Source organism: Manis javanica, chromosome 1 (genome assembly GCF_040802235.1).
Source record: "Manis javanica isolate MJ-LG chromosome 1, MJ_LKY, whole genome shotgun sequence".
NCBI lineage: Eukaryota > Metazoa > Chordata > Mammalia > Pholidota > Manidae > Manis > Manis javanica.
Genome location: NC_133156.1, coordinates 182634916 through 182658787, shown reverse-complemented (window position 1 = coordinate 182658787; position 23872 = coordinate 182634916). Strand labels below are relative to the sequence as shown.

Here is a 23872-nt window from a genome sequence, read left to right as displayed (position 1 = left end):
AATGTGCCCCAGAGGGAGAGCGAGCCTCTGGAGGGATGGGGACTGGTGAGGCAGTGAGTGACAGGAGCTCCCCCCCAGGTTGGGAGTACGGTATCACCATCCCACCGGAGCGGAAGCCGAGACACTGGGTGCCGGCTGAGAAGATGTACTACACACACCGCAGGCGGCGCTGGGTCCGCCTGCGCAGGAGAGACCTCAGCCAGATGGAGGCGCTGAAGAGGGTGAGCCTGGAGGGTGGTGGGTGGGGGATGAGGCCCTGATGGGGAAGGCTAGCAAGGCACAGGTGCACACTTGTGTGCTCAAACACATGCAGGTGTGCACAGGACATGCACAAGGCACTCAGACTCCCTCGAGAGACTCACAGGTCACCAAACACATGCAGCTCATACCCGGCATGCACGCAGATGACATCTAGCACATACACAGATCATACCCTACACATGCACAGGTGCTCACAGACAGAAAACACCCAGATACCCATGACTGTGTGAGCGGCTGTACTCAATGCACACATAGATCTGCAAGATCAAAGACATACCTGGAATGTGTCTATGTCTGGGCGTCCTGGAGGCAGAGTCTGAGACAGGGATTTGGCTGTGTGTAGTTTATTGAGACTGCGCTCTCTGGAGTGCCAGGAGAAAGGATGTGGTCTCAGGCAAAGTCAGCTTTGGCCTGGGCTGTGGCTTGGGGAAGGCTACACCCGGGACCACCACAGAATCATCCTCACCTGGAGGCAAGGGGGCTGCCATTTGTGTCTGCTTAGCCATCAGTCACTGGCTGGGGGCTACTGGGGGTGGGTTGGGGCATGTACCTTCCCCAACTCCCTTCAGCCTGGGCAATTCTCAGGAGAAGTGGGCTGCTGGAGCTGGTAGCTGGGGATGTGTGCACCGTGTGAGTATGCTGGCCAGAGAAGGGCCTGGGTGGGCTCTGTCAGCATTTACCAGGGCATGTGTACACAGTGCAGGGACACACCTACACAGAGGTACCCAGGTACCCACGGGACACAGGCAGGCACAGAGTGGGCACGTATGAGCATATGCAGTTCAGCACCTGCTCTCAGAGTGGCATAGAGGCCCCAGCCTCAGTGCCTACCTCCCCTGGACCCTCTTGGGCTGTGTTCTTCCTTCCCAAGGACAAGTTTGGATTTTTGGCCTAAGAGCCAGGCCTCTTCCAGTCCAGGAGTAGCCTTTGGGGCATGATCCAAGTCCCTTCTTTCTTTGGGCTCAGAGAATCTAGAGAGGGATGTCTCTGGATCCAGGGAGAAGCAAGGTCTTTGGGCAATAAGCCTTTTATGGTGTCACGAATCATACTCTGCTTTTGCTGTAGGGGCATCCGGGAGACAGAGGAAAACCTTGCCTGCCATGTGCCCTGCCTGCTCTCTCACCACCAGCATCCCTCCTGCAGGGGGATGCACCGGCTTCCAGGGCTGGTACTCATGCCTGAGCCTGGGGCAGACCTGAGGACAGTATCAGGCCACAAGCTACACAGGAAGGGCCTTCCAGGGCTTCCAGGCCTGGGAAGAAGTCCCCTTGGAGGAAGTGCCTGGGGTCCCTCCACGGCTGACCTAGCCCTAGCCTCAGGAAAAATAGCCTGGGGCTGGAAACAGGATCTTCATTTACCGGCTTCTATTTTCATAAGCTGGGATGTGAAGGAGAAAACTTTGGGTTCATGAAATCCACCCATAATCCAAATAAACAAACATACCCAAAGCCCAGTGTTTCATCCCTGCTTCAGTCTGCCTTCCCTCTATGGCTCCTTGGATCTCCCCATAGCCCAGAGAGCCTCTTCCCCTACTCATTTTCTTACCCGTGTGTCTTGCTGCTGCAGAAGTTGCTCTGAGCCCCCTTCCTCCAGGTGGCCCACCCGGGTTTTTCTACTTGGAGGACGCTAGTTTGGAGTGGGTGGAGAATCGTGGAAGGCAAAGCTGGAGCCCAGCCCAGGCCTCCCGCAAACTCGACCAGCCGTCCCTGAGGCTGCCCTGTTCTCCCTGTGCAGCACCGGCAGGCCGAGGCAGAGGGTGAGGGCTGGGAGTACGCCTCGCTCTTTGGATGGAAGTTCCACCTGGAGTACCGCAAGACAGATGCCTTCCGCCGTCGCCGCTGGCGCCGCCGCATGGAGCCCCTGGAGAAGACGGGGCCTGCAGCTGTGTTTGCCCTCGAGGGGGCCCTGGTATGTTGCTGTGTGTGTCCTGGGTGGGTGGGGTGCAGCTCAATTTCCCGAGCTACTCAGGGCTGCACAGGGCTGACTCAGGGAAGGTGTAGGGGCCCCGAAGGTAGGACTTCAGGTGGAACGTAGGCTGGTCATCGTGGCTTCGGGTCCTCTCTGGGCTTGTATGTGGGGGAAATGGATACGTCTGGGTGTTCTTCTACAGTAAAACAGTCCTTTCATAGCACTGGAAGACCCACTGCTTCTGTGTAGTCCAGATGGGAGCAGGGCAGAGGGCCTCAGCCCTCTGATGGTCCAACCTGTGACTGGAGCCAGGAGACCTGGCTCTTCTTGAAGAGGCTAGTTGGCATGGGGTGGGCCTAGCACATGGGAGAAGCTGGAGAGGTCTAGTGACCCCTGGAATGTCCTTTGTTGGTCATGAGTCCCCCTTGGTTGGACAGAAGCCATCTCATGGCATCCCCAGGGACTTTTGGGGAAGGGCATACCTCAGAAATGGAACCCCAGGCTGGCGGTGTTGCCTCAGAGTCCACCTTCTGGAGCCAGTGGAACTGAGGTCAGCTTCAGGTTATCCAGGGTCTGGATGAGGTATTCCCAAGTAGATGATCAGGCCCTTCCTGAACAGCTGTGATTCCCAGAGGTAGTGGGGAGAGGTCCAGGGTGTGAGACTTCTCCTCTGAAACCAGCCAGGAATGCCCACTGTCTGGGGTGGGGGGATTTGGGCTGTGCCCCAGGGGCACAGATCCTACCAGCTTTGCTGGCTGATGGGATCTGAATGTATTCACTTGCAACCAGTTGTGTGTGTGTGTGTGTGTGTGTGTGTGTGTGTGTGTGTGTGTATGCACACACAGGGTCTGGGTGAGGAGCAATGGGTCTTAGCCCTAGAGCTAAGTGGGGCAGGCTCAGGATCTGGTGGGGTGGATACAGGGAAGGGAGTTGAGGGTGTCAGTGGCCCTGAGGGGGAGTGGGCAGGGCCCAAAGGTTCCCTCACTCTCAGGCTTGATGGGCTGGGTCCAGGGTGTCAGTATGGGAGAAGAAACCCTCTGGGGGCTGGATGGCATCAGAGGCTGTGGAGGGAATGCTTTCTAGTTTTGGGATCAAATTACATGGTGTCTTAAAGGAGACTGCCAAGCTCCGGGCTCTCCGGCCACCAAGCTGGTGCTCAGGTTGGGTGGGGTGGAGCTGCCGCCCAGCCAGGGGTCCTCATGGCACAGGGCTGGTGGTGGTGACTCCCTTTGTCTTGACAGACAGGGCTTGGCTTGGGCCCAGGGCAAGGCCTGGGGGTGGCTGTGTGGCTCCAGCTGAGGGGTAGGGGGATGAAGGCCTTGGCAGAACTCAGTCAGGTCTGGGTCTGAGCAGGCCAGGCAGGCCCACTCTGAGGAACCAGGACTAGTTTTCATCAGACAGAAACTCAACTCCAATGAGCTGAAGAGAAAAGGAGTTTACGAGCTCAGACTGCTGGGAAAAACCCAAGAAGTGAATCAGGCGTGAGGCCTGGCAGGAAATAGGGGTTCACACAGTGCCTCCGGGTCTCTATGGTTCTGACTTGCTCCTCTCTTGGCTTTGTTCTCACACTGGCTTATTCTGTGTGGTGGCAGTGGTGCCCGTGACAAAAGACTGACACCAACTTTACTGCCAGCACAGCCCTGGTGCATAAAACAGCATGACCCTCCCCGTGTGCTCTGCTTTCCTCACAGCTGAGGACCCCGGAGAGGAGGAGCGTGCCACTTCCCCCATAATGCCAGGAGCAGATTTGTGTGTGATGGACTGGTTCTGCTTGGTCACGTGCCCACACTGGCCCTTGAGCCTGAGGGCGAGGAATGGAATGTTCTGGTTGACCATCCTGGTCACACCCCTTTTCTATAGTTGACAGCATCACCAGGTTGAGAAAAGAGCATCTGGAAAGGAAAAAAAATAAACCCGAACAGTGCTGGGCAGAAAGCTGCTGCTCATGACCACAGGACTGGTCAATGAGCAGCAGGAGCCAGTATGTGCTGTTGAGCAGAGGGTACTCTGGGCAGAGTTGGGCTTCATGGCTGTTAGTCAAGTCGCCCTGGAGGATGATTGAGGACGGAGATCCCCCCATCAGGAGACCACCAGGAGTGTTAGTCAGAGCCCTGGGGTGGGGTGGTCATCTGTGTGGGAGACCAGAGTGGAGGGAGGTGCAGTGGCAGGACCAGGGGAGGGAAGGGTCAGATGGGCCTGGGATGCTCCACTGGATGGATGGAAGGCCCTCTCCCATTGCCAGGCTGTGGGGTGGGGTAGGTCTGGGCTGCGATGAGCTCACGGTTGGCCCTGGCAGGTCTGACACACGGTGAAGTGCTGTGTGAGGAACGCAGATCTAGCAGCTGCCTGCCAGGTGGCCCAGGGCAGGGAGGCAGGGGACCTGGGGGCTATGTGTCAGCTGTAAGGTGAGGGGGCCAGGAGAGATCAGAGGTGCCCAGAGACACGTGGACAGCAGTGTGGATGAGCTCTGGGCTGGCCAGGATCTGGAGGAAGAAGATGAGCAAGCCTGGGGGACCCACTGCCAAGCTTTCATGGCTCGGTGACTGGGAGAACGAAGTGGGGCATTTCCCAGAAACAGAAACCAATCCATTTATTCTTTATGTGGGAGAAAAATGTCATGAGGGAGCATTGAAATAAAATCTCAACTCAACAGGCACAGGAAGGTGATTGATTGCGATGCTGATGTGACTTGCTGGTGATATATATATGGAAGAAAGCAGCACAGTGCAGCCCTCTGGCTCCTGGTGGGGCTTTGCTGAGAAACAGAGGCAGAGCACTCCAGAACCAGGGCAGTGGTTGGAGAGGCTGCATCCCGCAGACCTGGAGTTAGAGAACACAGAGTTTTGGAAAGCCTTTAGGTGTGGCTGGCATTTGGACAGGGCCACGGGCCCATTTGACAGGAACCGTCTGGACCACTCTGTACTGTAGTGAATCGGACCTCCATTGACACCAATACACACACACACACACACACACACACACACACTCACACACACATGCACTCATATACACACACACACACACACACACACGAGCTCTCTTTCTCTCTCCTTCCTAAGGACAACCTGGGCTCCTTCCCTGAACCCACTGTCCTTCATCCTGGGATGTACTGATGCCTCACTAAAGCCCACCCTGCATCCTGGGGGCAGACGGATGGGTTTTCTGGGTGCCAGGACCCGTTTACTGTCCCGGGACTGATCTTTGCTCACTGGCTGCTGACTCCTGCTCATTCACATGGTGGGAGTGAGGTGTATGTGCAGGCTTCTGAGGGGTTTGGTTTGGTTTGAACTCTGCTCCCTCTGTTTCCTAGCTGAGGACAGGTGGCTTCTCCCTTTAGCCCCTCTTGTTACCTCACCCATGAATGTCGCTGCATCCTAGGGTCATTGTAAGGATTAATTACAGCACTCATCTAAAGAAGTGCTTCTCAGCTTGAATGTACACAGGAGCCCCCCCGGGGGCCTTGTTAAAGTACACCCTCCTGAGCTGATGTCTGGGTGGTGCTGAGAGTCTATATTTCTAACAAGACTCCAGGTGATGCCGATGGGCCTCGCTCAAGGACCATCTCTGGATAGTGAGGATGTGAAGTTACACGTACATCATGAAGATGAAGGAGGTGGTGCCCCACTTGGCTGCCTCCCTGAGAGAGGCAGGGTGTGTCCATTTTTGGCCGAAGGTGTGAGGCCAGAGTCCTGAAGAGGGAGGCAGGGGAGTATGTCATGTTCTTCTTGTTCCTTGGTGAGAGAGAGTTATCCAAGGAGCCCTTGAGGTGATGGTGGAGGCCTGGCTCATGATGAACCACTGTCTGATTAGGAAGAGAGATGTTACATGTGAGTGTAAATAGATCCAATAGTGCTTAAATGGCATCTTCGAAGTGTTGGAAGAAAGAGGAGGAGTCACTCCAGACTGATGGTGCCTAACGAGGGAGTTTCCTGGAAGAGGACATTGGGAGGCAGACCTGGAGTGCAGGGAAGGATTGTGGGTGGTGGCCAGGGAGCCTTCCAGGTAATCTGGCATTTCTGGATGTCTGGGTCCAAGGACCAGGCCGGTGGCGCCCCCTTGCCTCCTCCCACCCTCCCCTGTCGCACACCGCGTCCACCGGCAGGCTGGGCCTCGCTTGCCAGCGCCCCTCCTGAAGACGTCTCGCTGGAAGGCAGGCTCCATCTGCTCATTAGTATGGGCAGCCTTTCCCTGAAACCTTCTGCTGGGCCAAGGCTGGCTCCCTCCTTGGAGCGGGAGGCCCTGGCTCTGTCTGCTAATCGTCTGCTGTCTCCATCCCGAGCATTATTTTATTTTCATATTATTCTTTTTCCAGCTAATATCCTGGCATTCCCAAAGACACCGGGTTTCATAATCGTCCTGGCGTTCCCAGGGAGCTGGGAAGTGGAGCACAAAGCTGCTATTATAGCGTGTTCCATCCAGCCTCCCTCTCCTCGCCACACACGCCTTGCTGCGGCCGCAGGCTCCCGCCCAGCCACCCCCTCCCGACGCCACCGGCCTCTCTGGGAACTCTGGGGACGGCTGCTGGGGTGAGCTCACAGAATCCATCCTGTCGCCCTTGCCTTGGTCCTGCCCTCAGTGCACGAGGATTTTTCCAGAGCCCTGTCTGTGTACTTGGCTTTAGTGTCAGGAAGGATTTTCTGAGCTGCCTGAGCCTGGGCAGGAGGGGAGGAGACAGAGACTCAGCAATATGTGCTCACAGCCTTGGAGATTTTTAGAGCTGGAGGGAATTTTCATGTTTGAAAGGTGTTCTCCACCTGGCTTTGGAGCTGCTTGAAATTAGATGTGAAATTGTGGATGTGCATATGAGATGTGCGCGTGCATGTGTCTCTGATGTGTGAGCATGTACTGTGTGCATGCACACACAATTCATGTGTGATGTGCAAGTGCAACCTGTATGTGCAAGTGTGTATGAATGTGTATGATGTGTGCACATGTGTGATGCATGTGTGTGTGCACATGTGTGTCTGTGATGGGTAAATTCTGGTGCAAGGTCCATTGTTTTCTCCAGTTCTCCAGGGAATTCAGGACCCCAAGGAAATAAGAATTACTAAAATCTGTTTACCGTGGGCCAGAAACCAGGCTGAGAGCTTTATATGCGTTGTCGCGTTTTATCCTCAGAGTGACCCCAGGAGGCTGGATTCTTTCATTATACCCGCTTTACAGTGGGAGCCTGAGGTCCCAGAACTGCACTATCTAATATGGTAGCCACGGGCCACATGTGGCAATTTAAATTTACTTTTAAAGTAATGAAAATAAGAAAATTCAGTTTCCCAGGCACATCAGCCACATTTCAAGTGCTCAGTAGCCACACCGGGCTGGTGGCTGCCATGATGGACAGGGCAGCTATATAACACTTCCAGCATTGGAGAAAGTTCTGTTGGACTCTGCTGCTCTTGCTGCTCTAGAACAACTCTAGCCCCTCCTATTACTCCAGGAGAAACTGAGGCCTCATAGGGGTTTGCCAGCAGCACAGTGTGCACCTTCTGTCCTCTCCCTAGGTTCAGCTCCCCATTCCTATTAGGGCATAATGTCCTCCCCGCAAAGAGGGCTCTGAGGGGAGTCCTAGGGAGGGTCTTGGGCTGCTGACTAGAGCTCTTGGCTGCGGCCCTCACTCTCCTCATGTGGTAGCGGGTGCCTGAGCTTTGTGCAGTTGGGCAGCTAGAGAGATGCTGGCACCACTGCCCCCATCCTGGGGAGCCTCCTCTTGTTTTGCAGAGGCTGGAGTCCTGACCTGCAGTGGAGAGACCTGCAGAGACAGGCATTCCAAGCTCCTGCCAGGGGGCAGGGAAGGGCAACGGAGCTGGAAGTGCTGGGAGGTGGGTCAGAGAGAGGTTGGTGCCAGAGAGGAGTAATTTGGGATTTGAGCTGGCTGAAAAGGGGATCAGATGTAAATGAGTAGGGGCGGGGCCATCTCTGGGCCTGGATGAAATCCTGCTGTGTGCAGGGCATCCAGGCATGATTCCAGAGCAGGCACTCTGAGCAAGGACAGCATCTGGGAGGTAACAGGGGTTTGCCTCCTGAAGTAGCCAAGGCCCACTGCTGGGTCTGCACCAGGCCATTGGCAAGTGGCTCCAGCCCTGTGTGTCCATAGATCTGTTCCTTGAATATACCAATTGAGCACCTAGCAGGGGCGGCTTGAGGGCAAGGTCCCCTCTTGGCAGGGGCCTCCCTGCCTCCCTTGCTTCCCCACGTAGAAGGACCACTGGGTGATTCCTCTAAATGGATGGACTCTGTGACTGTCTCTCTCAAGATCTGGATGCTGAAATCTGGTGGGTCTGATTGCATGTTGGTGTACCTGAGGCAAAATGCTACCACACAGGCACACGTGGGTACTGACGAGTGTGTGACACAGTGGGGTGGATGTGCTGGGTGCCCCCTCTGTGTGTCTGCATATGTATGTGGGTCTACATCCACAATTGCTAGGGTGACCTCATAATTTATTGTCTGGTCTGGGACACATTCATAATCATGCTGAAAAACAGGCATAAGCTTGGGACATTCCATTCAAACTGGGGCATACAGTTGTCCTAATTGTGGAGACATGCTGGCATGGGATAAAACCTGCTTGAGCATTCTCTGCAGCCTCCACATTTGGAGATGTGGAAAGCCTGGAGGGATGGACACACACACACACACACACACACACACGCACGCACGCACGCACGCACGCACACACACACGCACACACGTGGTATCGTGGATTCTCCAGGTTTCCTGAGTCTGCTCCCTAGGGACTGGCCAGTAGTTTAGCAAGGAGTTTCGCAGCTGCTTCCAAATCCTGGCTACAGCTGTAAATTAAATGGGGTTGCACCCTTGTCTGCTATTCCACTTAGAGTTGTAATCAGCCCTGATTAAGAAGGGAGGTCTGTGTTCCCGAGTTCCCTCTGTTGAAGGGTTCTCCTCCTTTGGTCTGGCCGCTGGCCAGTGTGGGGTTTCCCTGGAAGCTGAGGCTGGACAGCCAGGGCATGTCATGGGCCCTGGGCCCCCCAAGGCCCTGACTTGGCACTCAGCCGTGTCCTGCCCCAGAGCCCTGCTCAGATGCTGAGTTCTGGTGGGGCAGCAGGAGCTGGGAAGAGCCCTGAGAGGGTGTTGGGAGAGCCCTGGCTCTGCCAGCTAATTTTCCAGGCAACCCTAGGGAAGATATTAACTTCTCTGGGTCCCAGTTTTTCACTCATTAGATTGGGTGATAACAACACAGCAAAAGTAATAACCTCCCCTTGTAGAGCAGGGGTCAGCAAACTGTGACTCACGGGCCAAGTCAGGCCTCTGACTGTTTGTGTAAATAGGGCTTTCTTGGCATATAGGTACGCTCCGTGTGCATTGTCTGTGGCTGCTGAGTAGTTGTAACAGAGACCATGTGGCCCACAAAAGTGAAAATATCCCCTGTCCCTTTATGGACAAAGTTTGCCAACTGTTCTCAAGCACATATGATAATGTCAGGCATTGCTATTATCTCCTTGAACCCTCCCGGCAATCCTAAGAGATAGATTTTATTAGTACTCCCATTTTACAGATAAGCAAACTGAGGCACAGAGAGGACAGTGATCATTCTGGTGGTGTTTCCTCCCTTGAGCATTGTGACAAATCCTATGGATAATGGTGGGGTTGTGCAAAGTTTATAGCACGCTGCCCTACACTGGTGTTTGTTATTTGAATGTCCCAGCAAAGCTGGTATTGAAGAAGAGATCCTGGCAGGCTGTATTGATCAGTTTTTAGGTACCAGCTCTCCAGAAAAAAGCCTCAAAACAAATCCAGCCTGGTTGGTAGCATTTGTTGATATCCATGTGTAAATTCTCTTCCATGGCCACTTTCAAGCTAGCAGTGTGACATCAATGAATGTGGAGATGTGAAGAGATGGGAAGGAGCAGACCATTGTGTAGGATTTCCTCTCGAGGTAAATAACCTCAGGAGCAGGATAACAGTAAAGGGCAATAAGATAATTAGGAAGTGGTGAGTCTGAGTATTTATTGCTATTGTTTTTAAAATCATTTCTGCAGTTATGAATTTATATGATTTACTTTTGGCTGTGAGGCACATGTCATGCCTTCAGGTGACCTGCCAGGATCTCTTCATTATCAGCTTTGCTGGGACATCCCAATAACACCAGTGTGGGGCAGTGTGCTATAAACTCTGCACAACCCCACCGTTATCCATAGGATTTCTCATAACCCTCATGGGAGGAAACACCACCAGAATAATTACTATCTTCTCTGTGGCTCAACTATATGATTTAAAAATGGCTATGTTGAACAATCAGTTTGCAAAATGCCTGAAAATGTCATAATATGCTCTTATGAGCCGTGCACGTCAGCTCAGGGATCTGCTGCTCTCAGAGGCCCCCTGATCCTCTTTGCACATAAGGAAGGGAAGGGATGGGGGCCTCCAATAGTAGCATCCTTCCTCACAGCTCTGTCACCTGTGCTCTTTGGGTCCATCATGCTTAGGAACTGAGTCCTTCCTGTAAAGCAAGCAGGGCCACTGGCCCTGAAGCCCACCTACTTGACTCCTGGGACAGAGGGTATGTATCCTGGTGGTCCCCGAAATACCTCTGAGGCTCTGTTGTTCCTTCCTGATGGCTGTGGGTGCAGCTGCTGTGGCTCTGTCCTCCACCGGCTCAGTCCTGGGAAGCCCCACCACCCAGACTTTTTTGGCTACATCCCCCTCAGCTCTTGCCCATTCTGTCTCTCTTCTGCCTCCACTTTGTAGATCCTAAAACTGATCTCTAGGCCATGTGTGGGGCAACGTGCTGTTGCCAAATGGAGGATGTATGTGTTTGACAGACAACCTGTAGCATAGAAGGAATCTCGGACATGCTCGTGGGCTGGTACTTGATCTTGGAGCCAATTTAGGCAGGTCTAGGAGTCCCCTTCATAGGCTGCTTATTTCCCCAGAACCTGCCCACCTCTTCCCACTGCAACATCTGGTGGGGAGAGAGTTCCTCACACTCCTGAGCTCAGTTTCCTTTAGGGAGCTGTGGCTGCCAGCTGGGCAGCAGAGGGTCAGAAGCTGCCCAGTTTCCTGGGTGAGCAGCAGGACCCCTTACACAGCCAGACCTAAGGCAGAGTGCGTGGCTGCATACCACATGGCTGCCAGCCCCAGCCTGGGAGTCACACTGGCATGAGCTATGGAGGTAGGAATGTGACTGTGGGAAACCCGGTGCCCTGGGCCCGGCTCTGGGGCTGGGGAAGAGTGTGAGCCTGGAGTGGGGGGTGATGGCTGGTTGGTGGAAACCAGAGTGTCAGCCTGCCTCTGCCCAGGGCTCCGAAGGAGGGCAGAAGGAAGCCCATTCTCCCTCTCCCAGCCTCCTGCTGCTGCAACCTTGCCCTTCTAGCAGGGCCTTCCCCTTAGCTCTGGGGGGCAGGCCTCCAACATGCTGCTGCTCTCTCTGGGCCTCTCCTCCTCCCGGAAGCCTTCCTGAACAGGACCTTCTAAGGTCCACCTCTGTTCCATTCCACCCCAGAGATGGCCCCATCCTGGGATGCAGATGAATCCGCATCACTGCTCTTCTCAACTGACCTTGAGTGCTCTGAAGGTGGGAGGGTTCTGTCTGATGTACTTCCCTTTGTCTTCCCCTGGGACCTTAGGCCTGAGTGCTGAGGAAATGGCTTAGGTCAGGCAACACTGGGGATTCATTTCATGTGATAAATCTTCATTGGATACCTACTAAGTGCCTGGTGCTGGGCTGAGTGTGGGGGATAAAGGAGTGTACATATCTTGTGTATATACATGGAGAAATGGGTGCAAGAGAGAGGCTACGAAAGGTGGGGTTGGGGCTGCTGATGAAGACAGGGCAGTCTTGGAGGTGTCCCCGCTCAGTGATGACTGAGCTTCAAGAAGAGCTCAAGTTAGCTCATTTGGGAGGGCATTGAAGTGAAGAGAACAGTTGTGCAAAGGTCCTGTGGCAGAGAGAAGGTGATGGATTCCAAATTTAAAGGAAGCCCGAGGGCAGAGATTAAGGGGTTGGGGGAGGCATTGTTTAGTATGAGACTGGAGAGATGAGAGTTAGACTGACACCGCCAGTCCCATTTACGAAGCACTGTTGATGTGCCAGGTACCTGCTAAGGGCTGTGGGTGCATCACTGTATTTAATTTTCACCAGTTATTTTTCAACTGGGGACAACTTCTTCCCCCCACCTGCATCCCTGAGGGGGCTTGTGAAAATGTCTGGAGATATTTTTGGTGGTCACAACTGGGGGTAGGATGCTGTGGGCATCTAACAGGCAGAGGCCGTAGAGACTGCTGAACTCTAACGGTGCACAGGGCAGCCCTTCACTGGCCCCAGATGTCAACGGCACTGAGGTTGAAGAGCTCGGCCTTTTCCTCAGCAGCCCTGAGTGGTGGGTGTTACCATGATTGCCACTTCACGGTGAGGACCCTGAGTTTCAGGGACTAGGCTTCCCTGTGGTATGCCCAGCTGCCCTTCCTTGACCCACACTGTGAGTTCTGAGCACATTCTGTCCCCCTCCCCTTCCTGGTGCCCAACATGGGGTCCTTTGCCCGGGAATGACAAGCTGGTTATTAGCCACATCAGAGCGTCAGGGTCTGTGAAGTGAATGAGTGCATTTCCACTCTGTGTGCGATCTGAACTGCCGCTACCCATTCCAAGTTTTAAGGGTCTGCAGGCCCCTCTTCTGCTGCACCAGAAGGGAGCTGCTTTGCCCGTGTGTTTTCCCACCTCTGAAATGAAGGCAGTAAAAGCCCCTGTCAGTCAGCCCTCAGCTGTGTGTTCTCAGCTCCAGCGTAGCTCCTGGGCATGTGAGGACCATGGAGCTGGGGGTGGCTGTGAACGCAGCCTCCTGGGTCCCCCACTGCCGGCCCTGCTTACATCTCTCCTCCCCTCTGCCTACAGCATTGCTTTCTTGGGGGTCCTTCTCTCCGGTCAGGCTCAGCTCATTTAAAGGATAAAAATGTTCCTTTATCCCCAAACAAGTCCCTCCAGAGGAAGGGTGATTGTGTGCTGAGAGAGACACTTACCAAGATGGGGACTCAGCTGGGGTTTTGTCATTGATCCAGCAAATATTTACCAAGGGCCCCTCTGTACCAGGCCCCGTGTAGGTGTGAGGGCACAGTAGTGCCCTTGGAGCCCGTGTTTCAGGGGCAAGGTAGACAGTGAATGAAAATACTCATGTATCAAATGTCTGGAGTAGCGAGTGCTATAGGAAAACAAAGCTGCAGAAGAGGGTAGACAGGGTCAGGTGGGTGCATGTGAGCCTGGGGTGTGTGCACTGATGTGCAGGGTTGAGTCTGTGGGGAGTGTTGGGAGGGAGGGTGGAAGTGTGCATGTGAGGGTGCATGTAAGTGTGGCTTTTAACAGTTTGGTCAGGGATGGCCTTTCTGGGGAAGGGACATTTCATATTTCCATGAGCAATAATACACATCTTCCTACTTGAATGTGGGAAAAGCCTGGCACAAAGTAGGTGCTCGATAAACACAGGAAAAATGTTGGAGGAAAGGAGTGACCTGAGGGAGGTGCTTTCTGGAAGCTCCCAGATCAGGTTTTCCTGAGGCTTCATGGTTGGCTTTGAGGGAAATTCCTTGAGTAGGAGCAGTGCATGTCCACATGTGAAAACCCAAATATGCTTCCAAGCAAAGGAGGCATGACGTGGATTTCTGTGTTAATGCACAGACTGATCCCAGCCTGGGCGATGTGCAGGCCTTTGCCATGAGCTCTCCCTGAGGCTTATGCAGTTGTGCTCTCCCAAGGCGTGTGCTCATTTGTTCATTCATTCACTTGTTCTCCAATTATTTATTGAGCACCTACTGCGTGTGAGGTGTTCTGAGCACATGATGGGAGCCTCAGAGCTCTCAGGGAGAGACAGACAGGGAAAGAGGAATTTACAGTGGAGGTGGTAAATGCAGTAAGGGAATTCAGGGCACCATGGGAGCATGCAGGAAGGGTGTTAAGCACTTGTGGGGTGCTCTTGAAAGTGAGACTGGACACCTGAAGAAAAAGCCAGGGAAAGAATGGGGCAGAGAGACCTACGTGCAGAAGGCATGGGGGTAAGAGCTGGGAAGCAAGAGGGTCCCAGCTGGTTTAAGCATGGGAGCCAGCAGGGGTGTGGGCTTTTAGGAGTGTCCTGATTGCTGGGGACTCAGTTCAGAGGCCACAGCTGGGCTAGGGGAGCTCAGGTCCTCCTGGGAGGGCCAGGGGACCAGAGGCTGTGCACATGGAGCCAGTGTGGCTGTAGGGCCAGGGCTTTGCTGGGAGAGCCTGAATTGAGTGGGTGCCCCCAGCCCAGCTGCTGGTTCTCCCTGTTCCTTCCCAGGTATCTCTGTCTGTCTCCTTGAGTTGCAGGGGGAAGGGAAGGGGGAGGTGTGTTCACACTTGGCTACAGATGGGAGTGGGAATGGCAGGGGGTCCTGAGGAGCAGGGGTGAGGTGGCTGTGGCCCTTCCTCTGGAGGCAGGACAGGTGGAGGAACCCAGGCAGTGTGGGGGGCATTCCTGTAGGCAGTATGTTGCAGGACAGTCATTCACAGTGCGGGGGCCTGCTGTGGGCCAGGCACTGAGCTGGGCCTGAGATACCTGGCACTGGCCTTTGTGGGAATCCCATGCAGGGGGACACCTTTTCTGATTGCAGGCGGGCAGCCTGCCCTTGGACAGAGACCCAGAAAGTGCTGCCAAACCCCAGACAGACCCTTCTGGTGGGAGTGGTGCTGACGGGAGGTAGCTAGGGGGAGGCTGCTAGTGGAGGTGCGAGGTGAGTGGGGATGTGTACTGGCAGCAGTCTGCCAGCAGGGAGGGCCCTGAGCTGAGGGGCTGCCACCTCCTGGGCTTCCATCATTCCGCCAGCTGAACCTCCCACCCAAGCACAACTAAACTGTGTGAGCTCTGGGCTATTGCTCCCGGGGACTGGCCAAGCTGTGCTTCCAGTGTCCTGATCTGCTTTCCTTGGTGTCCCAGCAGCTGACGTTAAGGGTAGCCTACTGGGCGCCCCTGGGTCCAGCCCTGTGTACGGCCTCACAGACCCTGAAACTGGGAGCCATTAACCCTGGGATACCAGCGCAGCTCGGCCAGGCCAGACGCCTCTCCTGCTGGGAACTCAGAATGCCTGGGGTCCGTGCCTGCCCAGGAAGGAGGATTTCCTATGTGGTGGCCTTTGTGTCCTTCTGACTGTCCTGGGACACCTTCCCTGTTATTCTGTTTTTCTGTGTGGGGTGTTCTATGTTGGGATATGTGTGTGTTGAGACTGTTTTCTTGATTGATTTTGACTTGTGCCCAGGACTGTGGCTCCTGAAATATCCACTCTTCCAGCTCCTGGAATAATTCTGAATAAATACGGGATATATGAATACCACTCCTGACACAACTGGTGACTTCATAGTTTATGTCCAATTTTGCCCTATTTTGCTTGTGTATTATTTCTCTCATAAGATCATTACAGCAAACATTGTTGACCATTTATTATGTGCCTGGTGGTGTGCCTAAGAACATGAAATTATCTCCTTAACAATCACAGCAACTCTCTGAGATAGATACTATAGAATTATCCCAGTTTACAGAGAGACTGGTTCAGAGAGGTTAAGCAGCTTGCCCAAAGCAGCTCACACAGCCAGTAAATGGCAGGGCCAGAATTGGAGCCCAGGAGAATCTGGTTCTAGGGCTTGTACTGAAGTTGTGGCCAAAAGATGGGGTCACTGTATCTTCTTATTAGGGTGGTGGGAGCCAGAGACTGCCCAGTTGTAGCAGGACCTTGGTGAGTCCCCTGGGAGAGCGGATGGATGTGTATTTCCTGCATGTGTGTATTATGGATCCTTCTGCAGGGATGGAGTAGAAGAACACCCCGCCTACCTTTAGGATGCATTTCTTTGTTGACCCTTAGTGGCCTTAGTCCTTCCTCTGGGTGAGCTAAGGTCACCTGAGGATGGGGAAGATGGGGTGGTTGGTGACTCTTCTGGCTAGGGAACAGCATGAGCTTGCGATGGGAGCAGGTGTGAGTCTGGGCCGCTTTGAGGAGTGGGTCCTCCCTGAATCTGAGGGCAGGGCTTGGGGAAGTAAGTCCTGTTGTTGGATGGGGAAGGTGGGGCAGATCACCAGAGGTCTGATCATGACCTTTAGGTAGTGGAAGTCCCCAAAAGGTTTGGGCTGGGGAGCCAAGTAGTGACTGTGGGTAATGCTGCTGGTTCTGGCTCTGGGTGTGGACAGATGAGAAGTGGGAGGGCAGGTGTCCAGGGAGGCTTCTTGGACAAGGTGTCTGGGGAGGCCTTAAGAGTGGGCATATTGTGGAGAGATGGGGCACACAAGTGGCTGTGGATCTTGCATTTGGAGGCCCTGGGCCAGAGGAGAGGTGGAGATACCTGGGAAATGTGTATAGCCAAATGAAAGTCAGGGTGGCCCAGCAGAAAGGCCCTGGGAAGTGGTCACTCTGGATGGGCCTGGGTGGGGTAGGCAGCCGTCAGAGGGGAGGCCAGGTTTTCTCTCAGGGGTGTATGTGCTTATATATTAGGAAGAGGGACTAGGCTAGGAAGTGGGGCAGGTGACAGTGTGGGGAGAGAGGGGTGTGGCTTGGAGAAACCCACATAACTGCAGGGGGAGTGAGCAGCACTGGAACATTCAGCTCCCCTCAGCCCTTCTGCTGGGCTCCGGGCTATGGGCTGGTGGGCTGATGCATAGAAAGCCATGTCTGAGGGGCTGGACTGGGGTAGGACTGGTGTCTTTCCTGTGCTTGTGGGGACCTTGATCCTTGCTAGGTCTCCAAGCCCTCCAAACTCTGCAGGGTCCTGATGAGGGGCTGCAGTGTGGCAGAGGTGGTGGGGAAAACTGCCCCAGGGAGATGGTTTATTATCAAGTGGTTACAGCCCAGGACCAATGAGACTATGTGAGGGGAATGGCCATCTGGCTTTGTGCACAGTACCCCGACAGACTGGCTTCCGAGCCTTGTAGTGAGCCTACTGTGCCTCGTGCCCCTGTCCCCTTCCCAGCTCATCCCGGGCCCTCTTTCACCCTCAGTGCAGGGGAAGCTGGTGAGAGGTGGAGAGGAGGCAGGGAGCCCCTGCTGGAACTGGGGCCCAGCTCTGTGCCTGTGTGCACCTGGCACCAGCACTATCTCCAGATCTGCGGGGCTGGGGTGGGGGCAGAGAGGCTAACCTGGGCCCTCCAGACTTTGGCTTCTCTTAACTCAGCCCAGTGGGCAGACTCCCACTGGGTTCTCCCAGAGAACCTCAGGGTCCTTCCTTCTAGCAAAGTCTAACCTCTTGAGCTGGAACAACTCAAAATTCCATTCTGGCTTGCCTGGCCTCCACTAGAGAAGGAGAAGGATTTCCCTGTGGACTTGACTTCAGAGTTTGGGGATGCTGTAGGAGAGGACACACTGCCCTAGAGCAGAATTAGAGGCTGATGGCCCACCTCTTGGGCAGCCAAGGGGTTCATCTAGAGGTCTCCCGCCCAGGAGACCCAACTCTCTGGACTAGTATCCCGGCCACCCCCTGGGCTCTGGGGTCAGAATCTGCCATGACTAGCTCTGTTTGCAGGGCGGCGTGGTGGATGACAAGAGTGAAGATGCCATGTCTGTGTCTACCTTGAGCTTTGGGGTGAACAGACCCACAATTTCCTGCATTTTCGACTGTAAGTGCTGCTTGGAGGTACCCAGAGGGTTCTGTGAGTGGGTGTGTGACCTTCCACTCACGTCTATATGAGGTCCCATGGTGTGTTTGCTTGTGTATGTGGGGGTGTGAAGAACTGAGCCTGTGGCTTTGTTTGGGGGGTCAGTGTCTTTTGGCGTGTGTGTGTGTACCCGTGTGCCCACACACCTGTCTCAGTGAGGTGTGTGCATCTACTTGGAGCTTGAAATGGGGCATGCAAGGCCCGTGCATTCTGCTGCCTCTGTCATCTATCTGTTTGGCTCTCCTCCTCCTCCTCTGTCCCCTCTTCCCAGCTCTGCCAGGTCCCAGGGCATGTCACTCAGGCCTCTATCTGAGCTGTGGTCTGTTCTGATCCTGTGAGTGGCTCACTGCTGTACTGTGTGACTTGTGTCATTTCTATTTCTCAGCCCCTCTGTCAGCTGCCCTTCCACTTTCCCCTCCTGTCCCAGCTCGTGGCCACCTACAGCCCCTCACCGGGTATCTGTTTCTTCCTTGGTGCAGACGGGAACCGCTACCATCTACGCTGCTACATGTACCAGGCCCGGGACCTGCCTGCCATGGACAAGGACTCTTTTTCTGGTAGGTGGGAGAAAAGAGGAGAGCCCGGGAGCAGTGGCTGAGAGCTGGGAACCATGCCAGCAGGCCTCGGGCCATGGGGGAGACAGCCCAGAGCTGCTCCTGCGGGTGGGGACTGTGCTTGTTGGGTTTGTGGAGGTGACTGCTGTTGCCAGGGTCCGGTAGCCTGTCTGATCCCTCTGCAGGCTTTGGCTTTGTTGGCTGTGCCTTCCTCCTGAAAGCCCTTCTGGCCTTGGCCCCTGGGACCCCTTTCTCTCCTGGGTCTCCTGCTCAGGTGCTTCATTGCCCTTAAAGGCTGATACTCCTGAGTCTTTCTATGTCCTCTTCTTTGGGCACTGCCCCCCACCCATCCTGGCCTCCAGTGACCACTCATGCCAGGGAAGCTCCTGGGTCTTTAGTTTCTAGGAGCCCCTTATGTCCAGCCACATGTCAGGTCTCTCCCCCTAGATGCTTCAAAGGTACCTCAGTTCATCCTGTCCAAATTGGACTCCTTGTGACCCACACTCTCCACTCCAACCCGGCTCCAGGCCTCCTCCATGTTTCTCCCTCTGATGGTGGTGTCCCACCAGTGTGCGTCTCTTACCCATCGTGTTGGCAACCATCAGTCACCCAGTCCTGTTGATTCTGGCTCCTGAGTCTCTCTTGGAGATGCTCCTGAGAACTGGCAGCTTCCCATCTGGATACCCTGGTCATGTCCTGGCCTCCTGCTACCTTCCACGCTGCCTCAGACAGATCTGGTCACATCATTCCCCTGATTTCAAACATTGACACTGACAAATAAATCCCCAACTCTTCAGCCTGGAAGACGCCTTTGTCACCTGCCTGCTGCGACTTGCCACTCTCATCTTTCTGGAATTCCCCTCTGTTCACCAGCTCTGGCCTCACCGACTTCTGTCAGTGTGTGTCCAGCTCTTCCATATTCCTGGCCTTTGTACTCTGTGTTCATTCTGCCTAGAATGCATTCCCTCCCTATTTTTAACCCAGCAAACACCTACTCATCTGTCAACACCCAGCCCAGACGCCCTCCAACTCTTCCCCACTCGGAGCTGGTCGTTGCTTCCTTAGTGCTGGGCCAGTGCCTCGCTGATGCTTCTCACAGAGCCCTGGCCCACTGCACAGATGCGTTGCCGTCTGTCTCTGTCACGTCCTTCTCACTCTGACTGTGAGCTCCTCCAGGAAGGGGCACTGACTTATCTTTGAACCTGTAGCACTTAATATCACACCTATTAAGTGCTCACTGTGAGCCCCAGCACTTTATTGACATTATTTCATGTAACCTTTACAGCTCTCCTATGGAGTGAGTATTTAATATCCCCATTTTTCAGATAAAAAAACTGTAACTTAGGTAACTTAACTAAATTGCTTGTATTAAAATAGTGATAAGTGACATATCACCCTTCAATGAGGATGACCTTCTGTTTACAGAATGGCTTTGCAGCTTATAGCCATCTGCCTGACCTCCTCTCTGGCCTCTCTCCTGCCCCAAGTGGGGGACTGCTCTGGTTCCTCCTCCCCAGCAGCTATGCCTCCCCACATTCCTCTCCTCTCAGTCACCTGTTCTCCAGCCCGGTGCAGCCAGGCATGGGGCGGATGGAGCCATTACTCTTCTGAGCTTCGGGTCCCAGGTCCCGAGAGTGCCCTCTGCAAAGTATACACAAAATCAGTATGCAGGGACTGGCAGGCCGTGGGCAGCTATCTGCAGCTGAAAATTCCTGGGAGACTTTGCCAGGATGCTTTCTGACAATTAGAACATATGTACCTTGAGAAAAAAGAAGCGGCTAATCCACAGCCTTGCCAGCTTTTCCTCTGGGGGAGGATGTGGGAGGTGGGGTTGTTGTTGTTGGGTTCCTGTAGGTAGTCAGGGGCGAGGTGGGGCCCGAGTGGAAGGTCCCTTATCCTCTGTGGGTCATGCTGGCCAAGGACCTGCAGGGAGGGAACTCCTCCAAGGAACCCTTGCTAGCAGCCAGCGCGCACTCTGCTCCTGCCAGCACACGGTCAGGCTGGTACTGGCCTCTGGGAGACGTCACACTTTCCATCCCAGCCCTACCTCCTCCCCCAGATAAACATCCCTTGAGCTTTGAGGGCACTGCTCAGGGCTTCCTCAGAGGCCACTGGCTGCTGAATGAAAGGCTTGATTGAGCAGCTGCTGGAAAGGAAAACAGCAGCCAACACGGGTGAACCTATAAAACCCAGTGTTTATTTTCACTCGCAAACCCTAAACCAAAGCAATTTCTCCCCTGGAACTGACCCTGGGGCGGCTGGCGGCCGGAGACTGTGCATGGCCGCCGGCTGGCATTTCTCAGAGGAAACCCATGTGTGAATCCAGAATGTCTGGGGCCAGGGGAGGGTCCAGCATAGAGTCTGTCCCTGGTATCATCTTCCAGCCTGCTGCCCAGTGTCTGGGTGGAGAAGCCCTTCTCAGGAAGGACTCCATTGACTCTGACCTGTGGTGTTCTGGGCCTTTCCCCACAGTGGTGGCTTCCCATGGCTGAGTGGGCTGCCTGTCCCCTGTGTCATGGGCTTTGGGCTGTACAGTGGCCAGAGCTGTGTCTACTTGGTTCTCCCTGGCGAGGGTTTGGGTCCCACACAGGAATTGCTCAGGAACTACTTGCCAAATAATATTAAACTCAGTCAGGAAAGGGAGACTTGTGGAGATCCTACTGTCCAGGCTGCCTGAGGATTTTGCCTTGGGTGAGGTTCGAGTACACAGACAGCATCAATTTGGACCACTGGGAGGGCGTGTGTGGGGTGTGGTTATGAGTGTGTGTGGCCTGTGTAGTGATTAGGCATAAAAAATGTAAAATGATGCTTGAGTCAAATGACCTCTCTTTGATAATTCTCTTCTGGGGTTGCCACTGCTTGGTGGACGTCTGGAGTTTGTGCTGGGTTTACTTTGAATGGAAGAGATCTGACGCAAAGGCTTAGAAATCACATCCTCAACGCCATACCTAGTGGGCAGCATTCCTTCCCTGAGCAGCAGCCTGAGCTGAGTTGCTCTTCATTGTGGACTGATAATTCTCAGAGGGAATCAAGGAGGAAGTGGTCTACTTTGCCAATGGTCCCCCAGGGAATTCCGCTCTGCCCCTCCCCCAGCTGGGAACCTCTGCTGCCGCTGAAGGAGCCATAAGCTCTGCTTGCAGAGCTGCCACCAGGACCAACAACCCTTGGGCAGCTCTGTTGTGAGGTCATCACGCTGCAGATGGTGTGGGTGAGGGACCCAGAAGCTCCTCTTTGAGAGTCTCACAGGTCAGCGGGCTCAGGGGCCTGACTTGCTGGGGCTAATCAAGCAGCTGAGAGATGATAAGCGGACCAGATGCCAGGTTATTCATTTACAGGGTGGGGTATCTGTCAAGAAAGCAGGAAGTCCTGTGCCCTACTTGTTGGCCCTGTGGTTCCTAGGAGGTCAAAGCTGTGTGCCAGCTGGGTGGCCCTGAGGGTTTGCTGCCAGGCCTGGCCACAGTGAGGCTGAAGAACTGCAGTGGCCCCACAGCCCAGGTCCCCTTATGGGCACCAGTGCCTTAGTTTCCCCCAGATCCAGACAGGGCTGGGAAGTTCTAGCTTTGGGATTTCACATGTCTGGCCTTCAGTCACGGCCCTGCCTCTCTCTAGAAGCATGCTTTCTGTTAAGGTTGGCTCTGGTTGGGGGAATTCTCCTGCTGAGCTTAAGGAGCTATTTTCCAAAGTGCATTGGATGCTTGTGAAATGCTCCACTTCAAAAGGGTTCCTGAGCAGGAGAGACTGGGAAACATGGCACACTTAGAGATTTACAGCGCACAGTGGCGTGGAAAGGCTCTGAGGGGGCTGAAGGAAAGAGGCTGTTGGACCTATTTAAGTGCTCATTAGCTCCCCAGAGAACTCATATTTCGAAGAACACATTTTGGGAGACACTGATCTACAGGATCCAGTCCAAATTGCTCAGCATGAGTCCAGGACCATTGTGACTGGCCCTGCCTCCTCCTCCTCTGTCCCCGCCACCGCCCACCTCAGCCTGCCTCGCAGTTTGCTTTTCCCAGGTGCCTGTGCTCCTGGGTGCCTTTGGCTAGAAGGTACCCTTTTCCTTGATCTGCCTTGGTTAACCTCTTTGCTTTTGAGACTCAGGGTAGGAGACTGCCTTTGGGGAGACTGACTTGATGCCACTAGGCTACACTGGGGTCCTTCCCCACCCCCCAGTACCTTATACTCTCTGTTGTTAAGTTGCATGTCACCTTGTATTATTGTTGCTGTTTAGTCACCATCTCCAACTAGTAGTCGTGATCCTATGAGCCTACATTGTATTTCATTTACTTTTATATTCCTAGCACCATGCTTACCTACCACATGCTTGCCAGTCAGTGACTGTATATTGAATGAATAATGGATTACAAATAACTCAGGAGCAAACATCTTTGCACATATAGCTTTTTGGTTAATTTGGATGATCCCCAGGAATATGGGAAGCAGGGTATACACAGTTTTATGTTTTTCAGGGCATTCTGCCCAGTTGCTTTCCTTAAGAGTTGCTAAATTGTTTCCGGCAATAAAGGAGAGTACCTATTTCATCAAATATTTGTCAACACTGGGTCTTACAATTCCAAAGAGTTTTTCTTGATTTTACAGGAAAAGTATTACTCTATTGTAGCTTTCATTTGTACTGCCTTACTGGTGGTGATCTTCTTCACTCTTTCTAAAGGGCCTTTGCCTGTGAGTAGCATGGTAGAAGGGGCACTAGGCTAGGAGTCAGGGGAGCTAGCCTGTCCACCCCCACCGTGTTTGAGCATCCGCAAGCGACTTGGTCTTCCTCGGGGAAGCTCCCTCTTCTGACAAGTCAGTGAAACTGCTTGCCCTGTCCCCCATCCCGGTGGTCTGAATTGGTTGGTGGGAAGGCCCCTGAAGAAAGCTTAGTGTATTTTGAGTGCAGAAGTGACCTCCCTGGAGCTCCAGGAAGGTCTGAGCAACAGTGCTCCTGAGCAGGGCTCCATATCCAGCAAAAGATCACCTGCCTGGGGCCTCTTATGACAGAGTCCAGTAGAACCTTGTGTGTTCCTAGCTGGAGCTTCCCAGGGCAGCTGGGGGTTCTTTACAGGGCTTCGATCCAGCCACATTCTGCCACAGTTCTGGGGGTGCTCTGTACAGCTTGGTGGGTGAGGCCAGAGGGCTGATGCTACCCCTGTCCTGTAGGAGCAGCCCTGGGGGGCCTGCTTACGCTGGGGTGGACAGGGGCGAGTCAGCCTCTCACCTTTCTTAAGATCTGCTTCTCTCTCCTCTCGGCACCCCTGGAAGAGAGATGTGTCCGTGCATCTGTCTGGCTTTCCTTCATCTGACCACCTCGCTTCAGCAACACCTCACCAGCCTTGTTTCTTTTTCTTGGAGGGGCTGGGCCCTGTCAGGGGAGAAGCCAGGCCCCAGCACACAGTAGCCCAGTGTCTGAGGCCCTGGGCCTCCAGACCTGCTCTTTACAATGCCTTTGTTGTGTGTGTTTTCCTCCCATGGGCGGTGGGGCGTATATGTGGGTCTGGGTGATTTTTTGTTTGAAAGCCACCCCCTCCCCATTCCCCCAGTGCTGAGCTC

At 54.1% G+C, this 23872-nt stretch overlaps 1 protein-coding gene across 22 annotated transcripts in view; it reads left to right on the top strand.

Annotated features, from left to right (window-relative positions):
• Window positions 1-23872, top strand: part of DYSF (dysferlin) — a 220531-nt gene that overhangs the window by 110382 nt on the left and 86277 nt on the right. For all 22 annotated transcript variants that reach the window (XM_073211609.1, XM_073211629.1, XM_017668654.3 and 19 more), the window contains 4 exons: window positions 79-221; window positions 1996-2169; window positions 17639-17732; window positions 18251-18328. In XM_073211609.1, the coding sequence (XP_073067710.1) occupies window positions 79-221; window positions 1996-2169; window positions 17639-17732; window positions 18251-18328 (489 nt within the window). The remainder of the gene's footprint in view (window positions 1-78; window positions 222-1995; window positions 2170-17638; window positions 17733-18250; window positions 18329-23872) is intronic.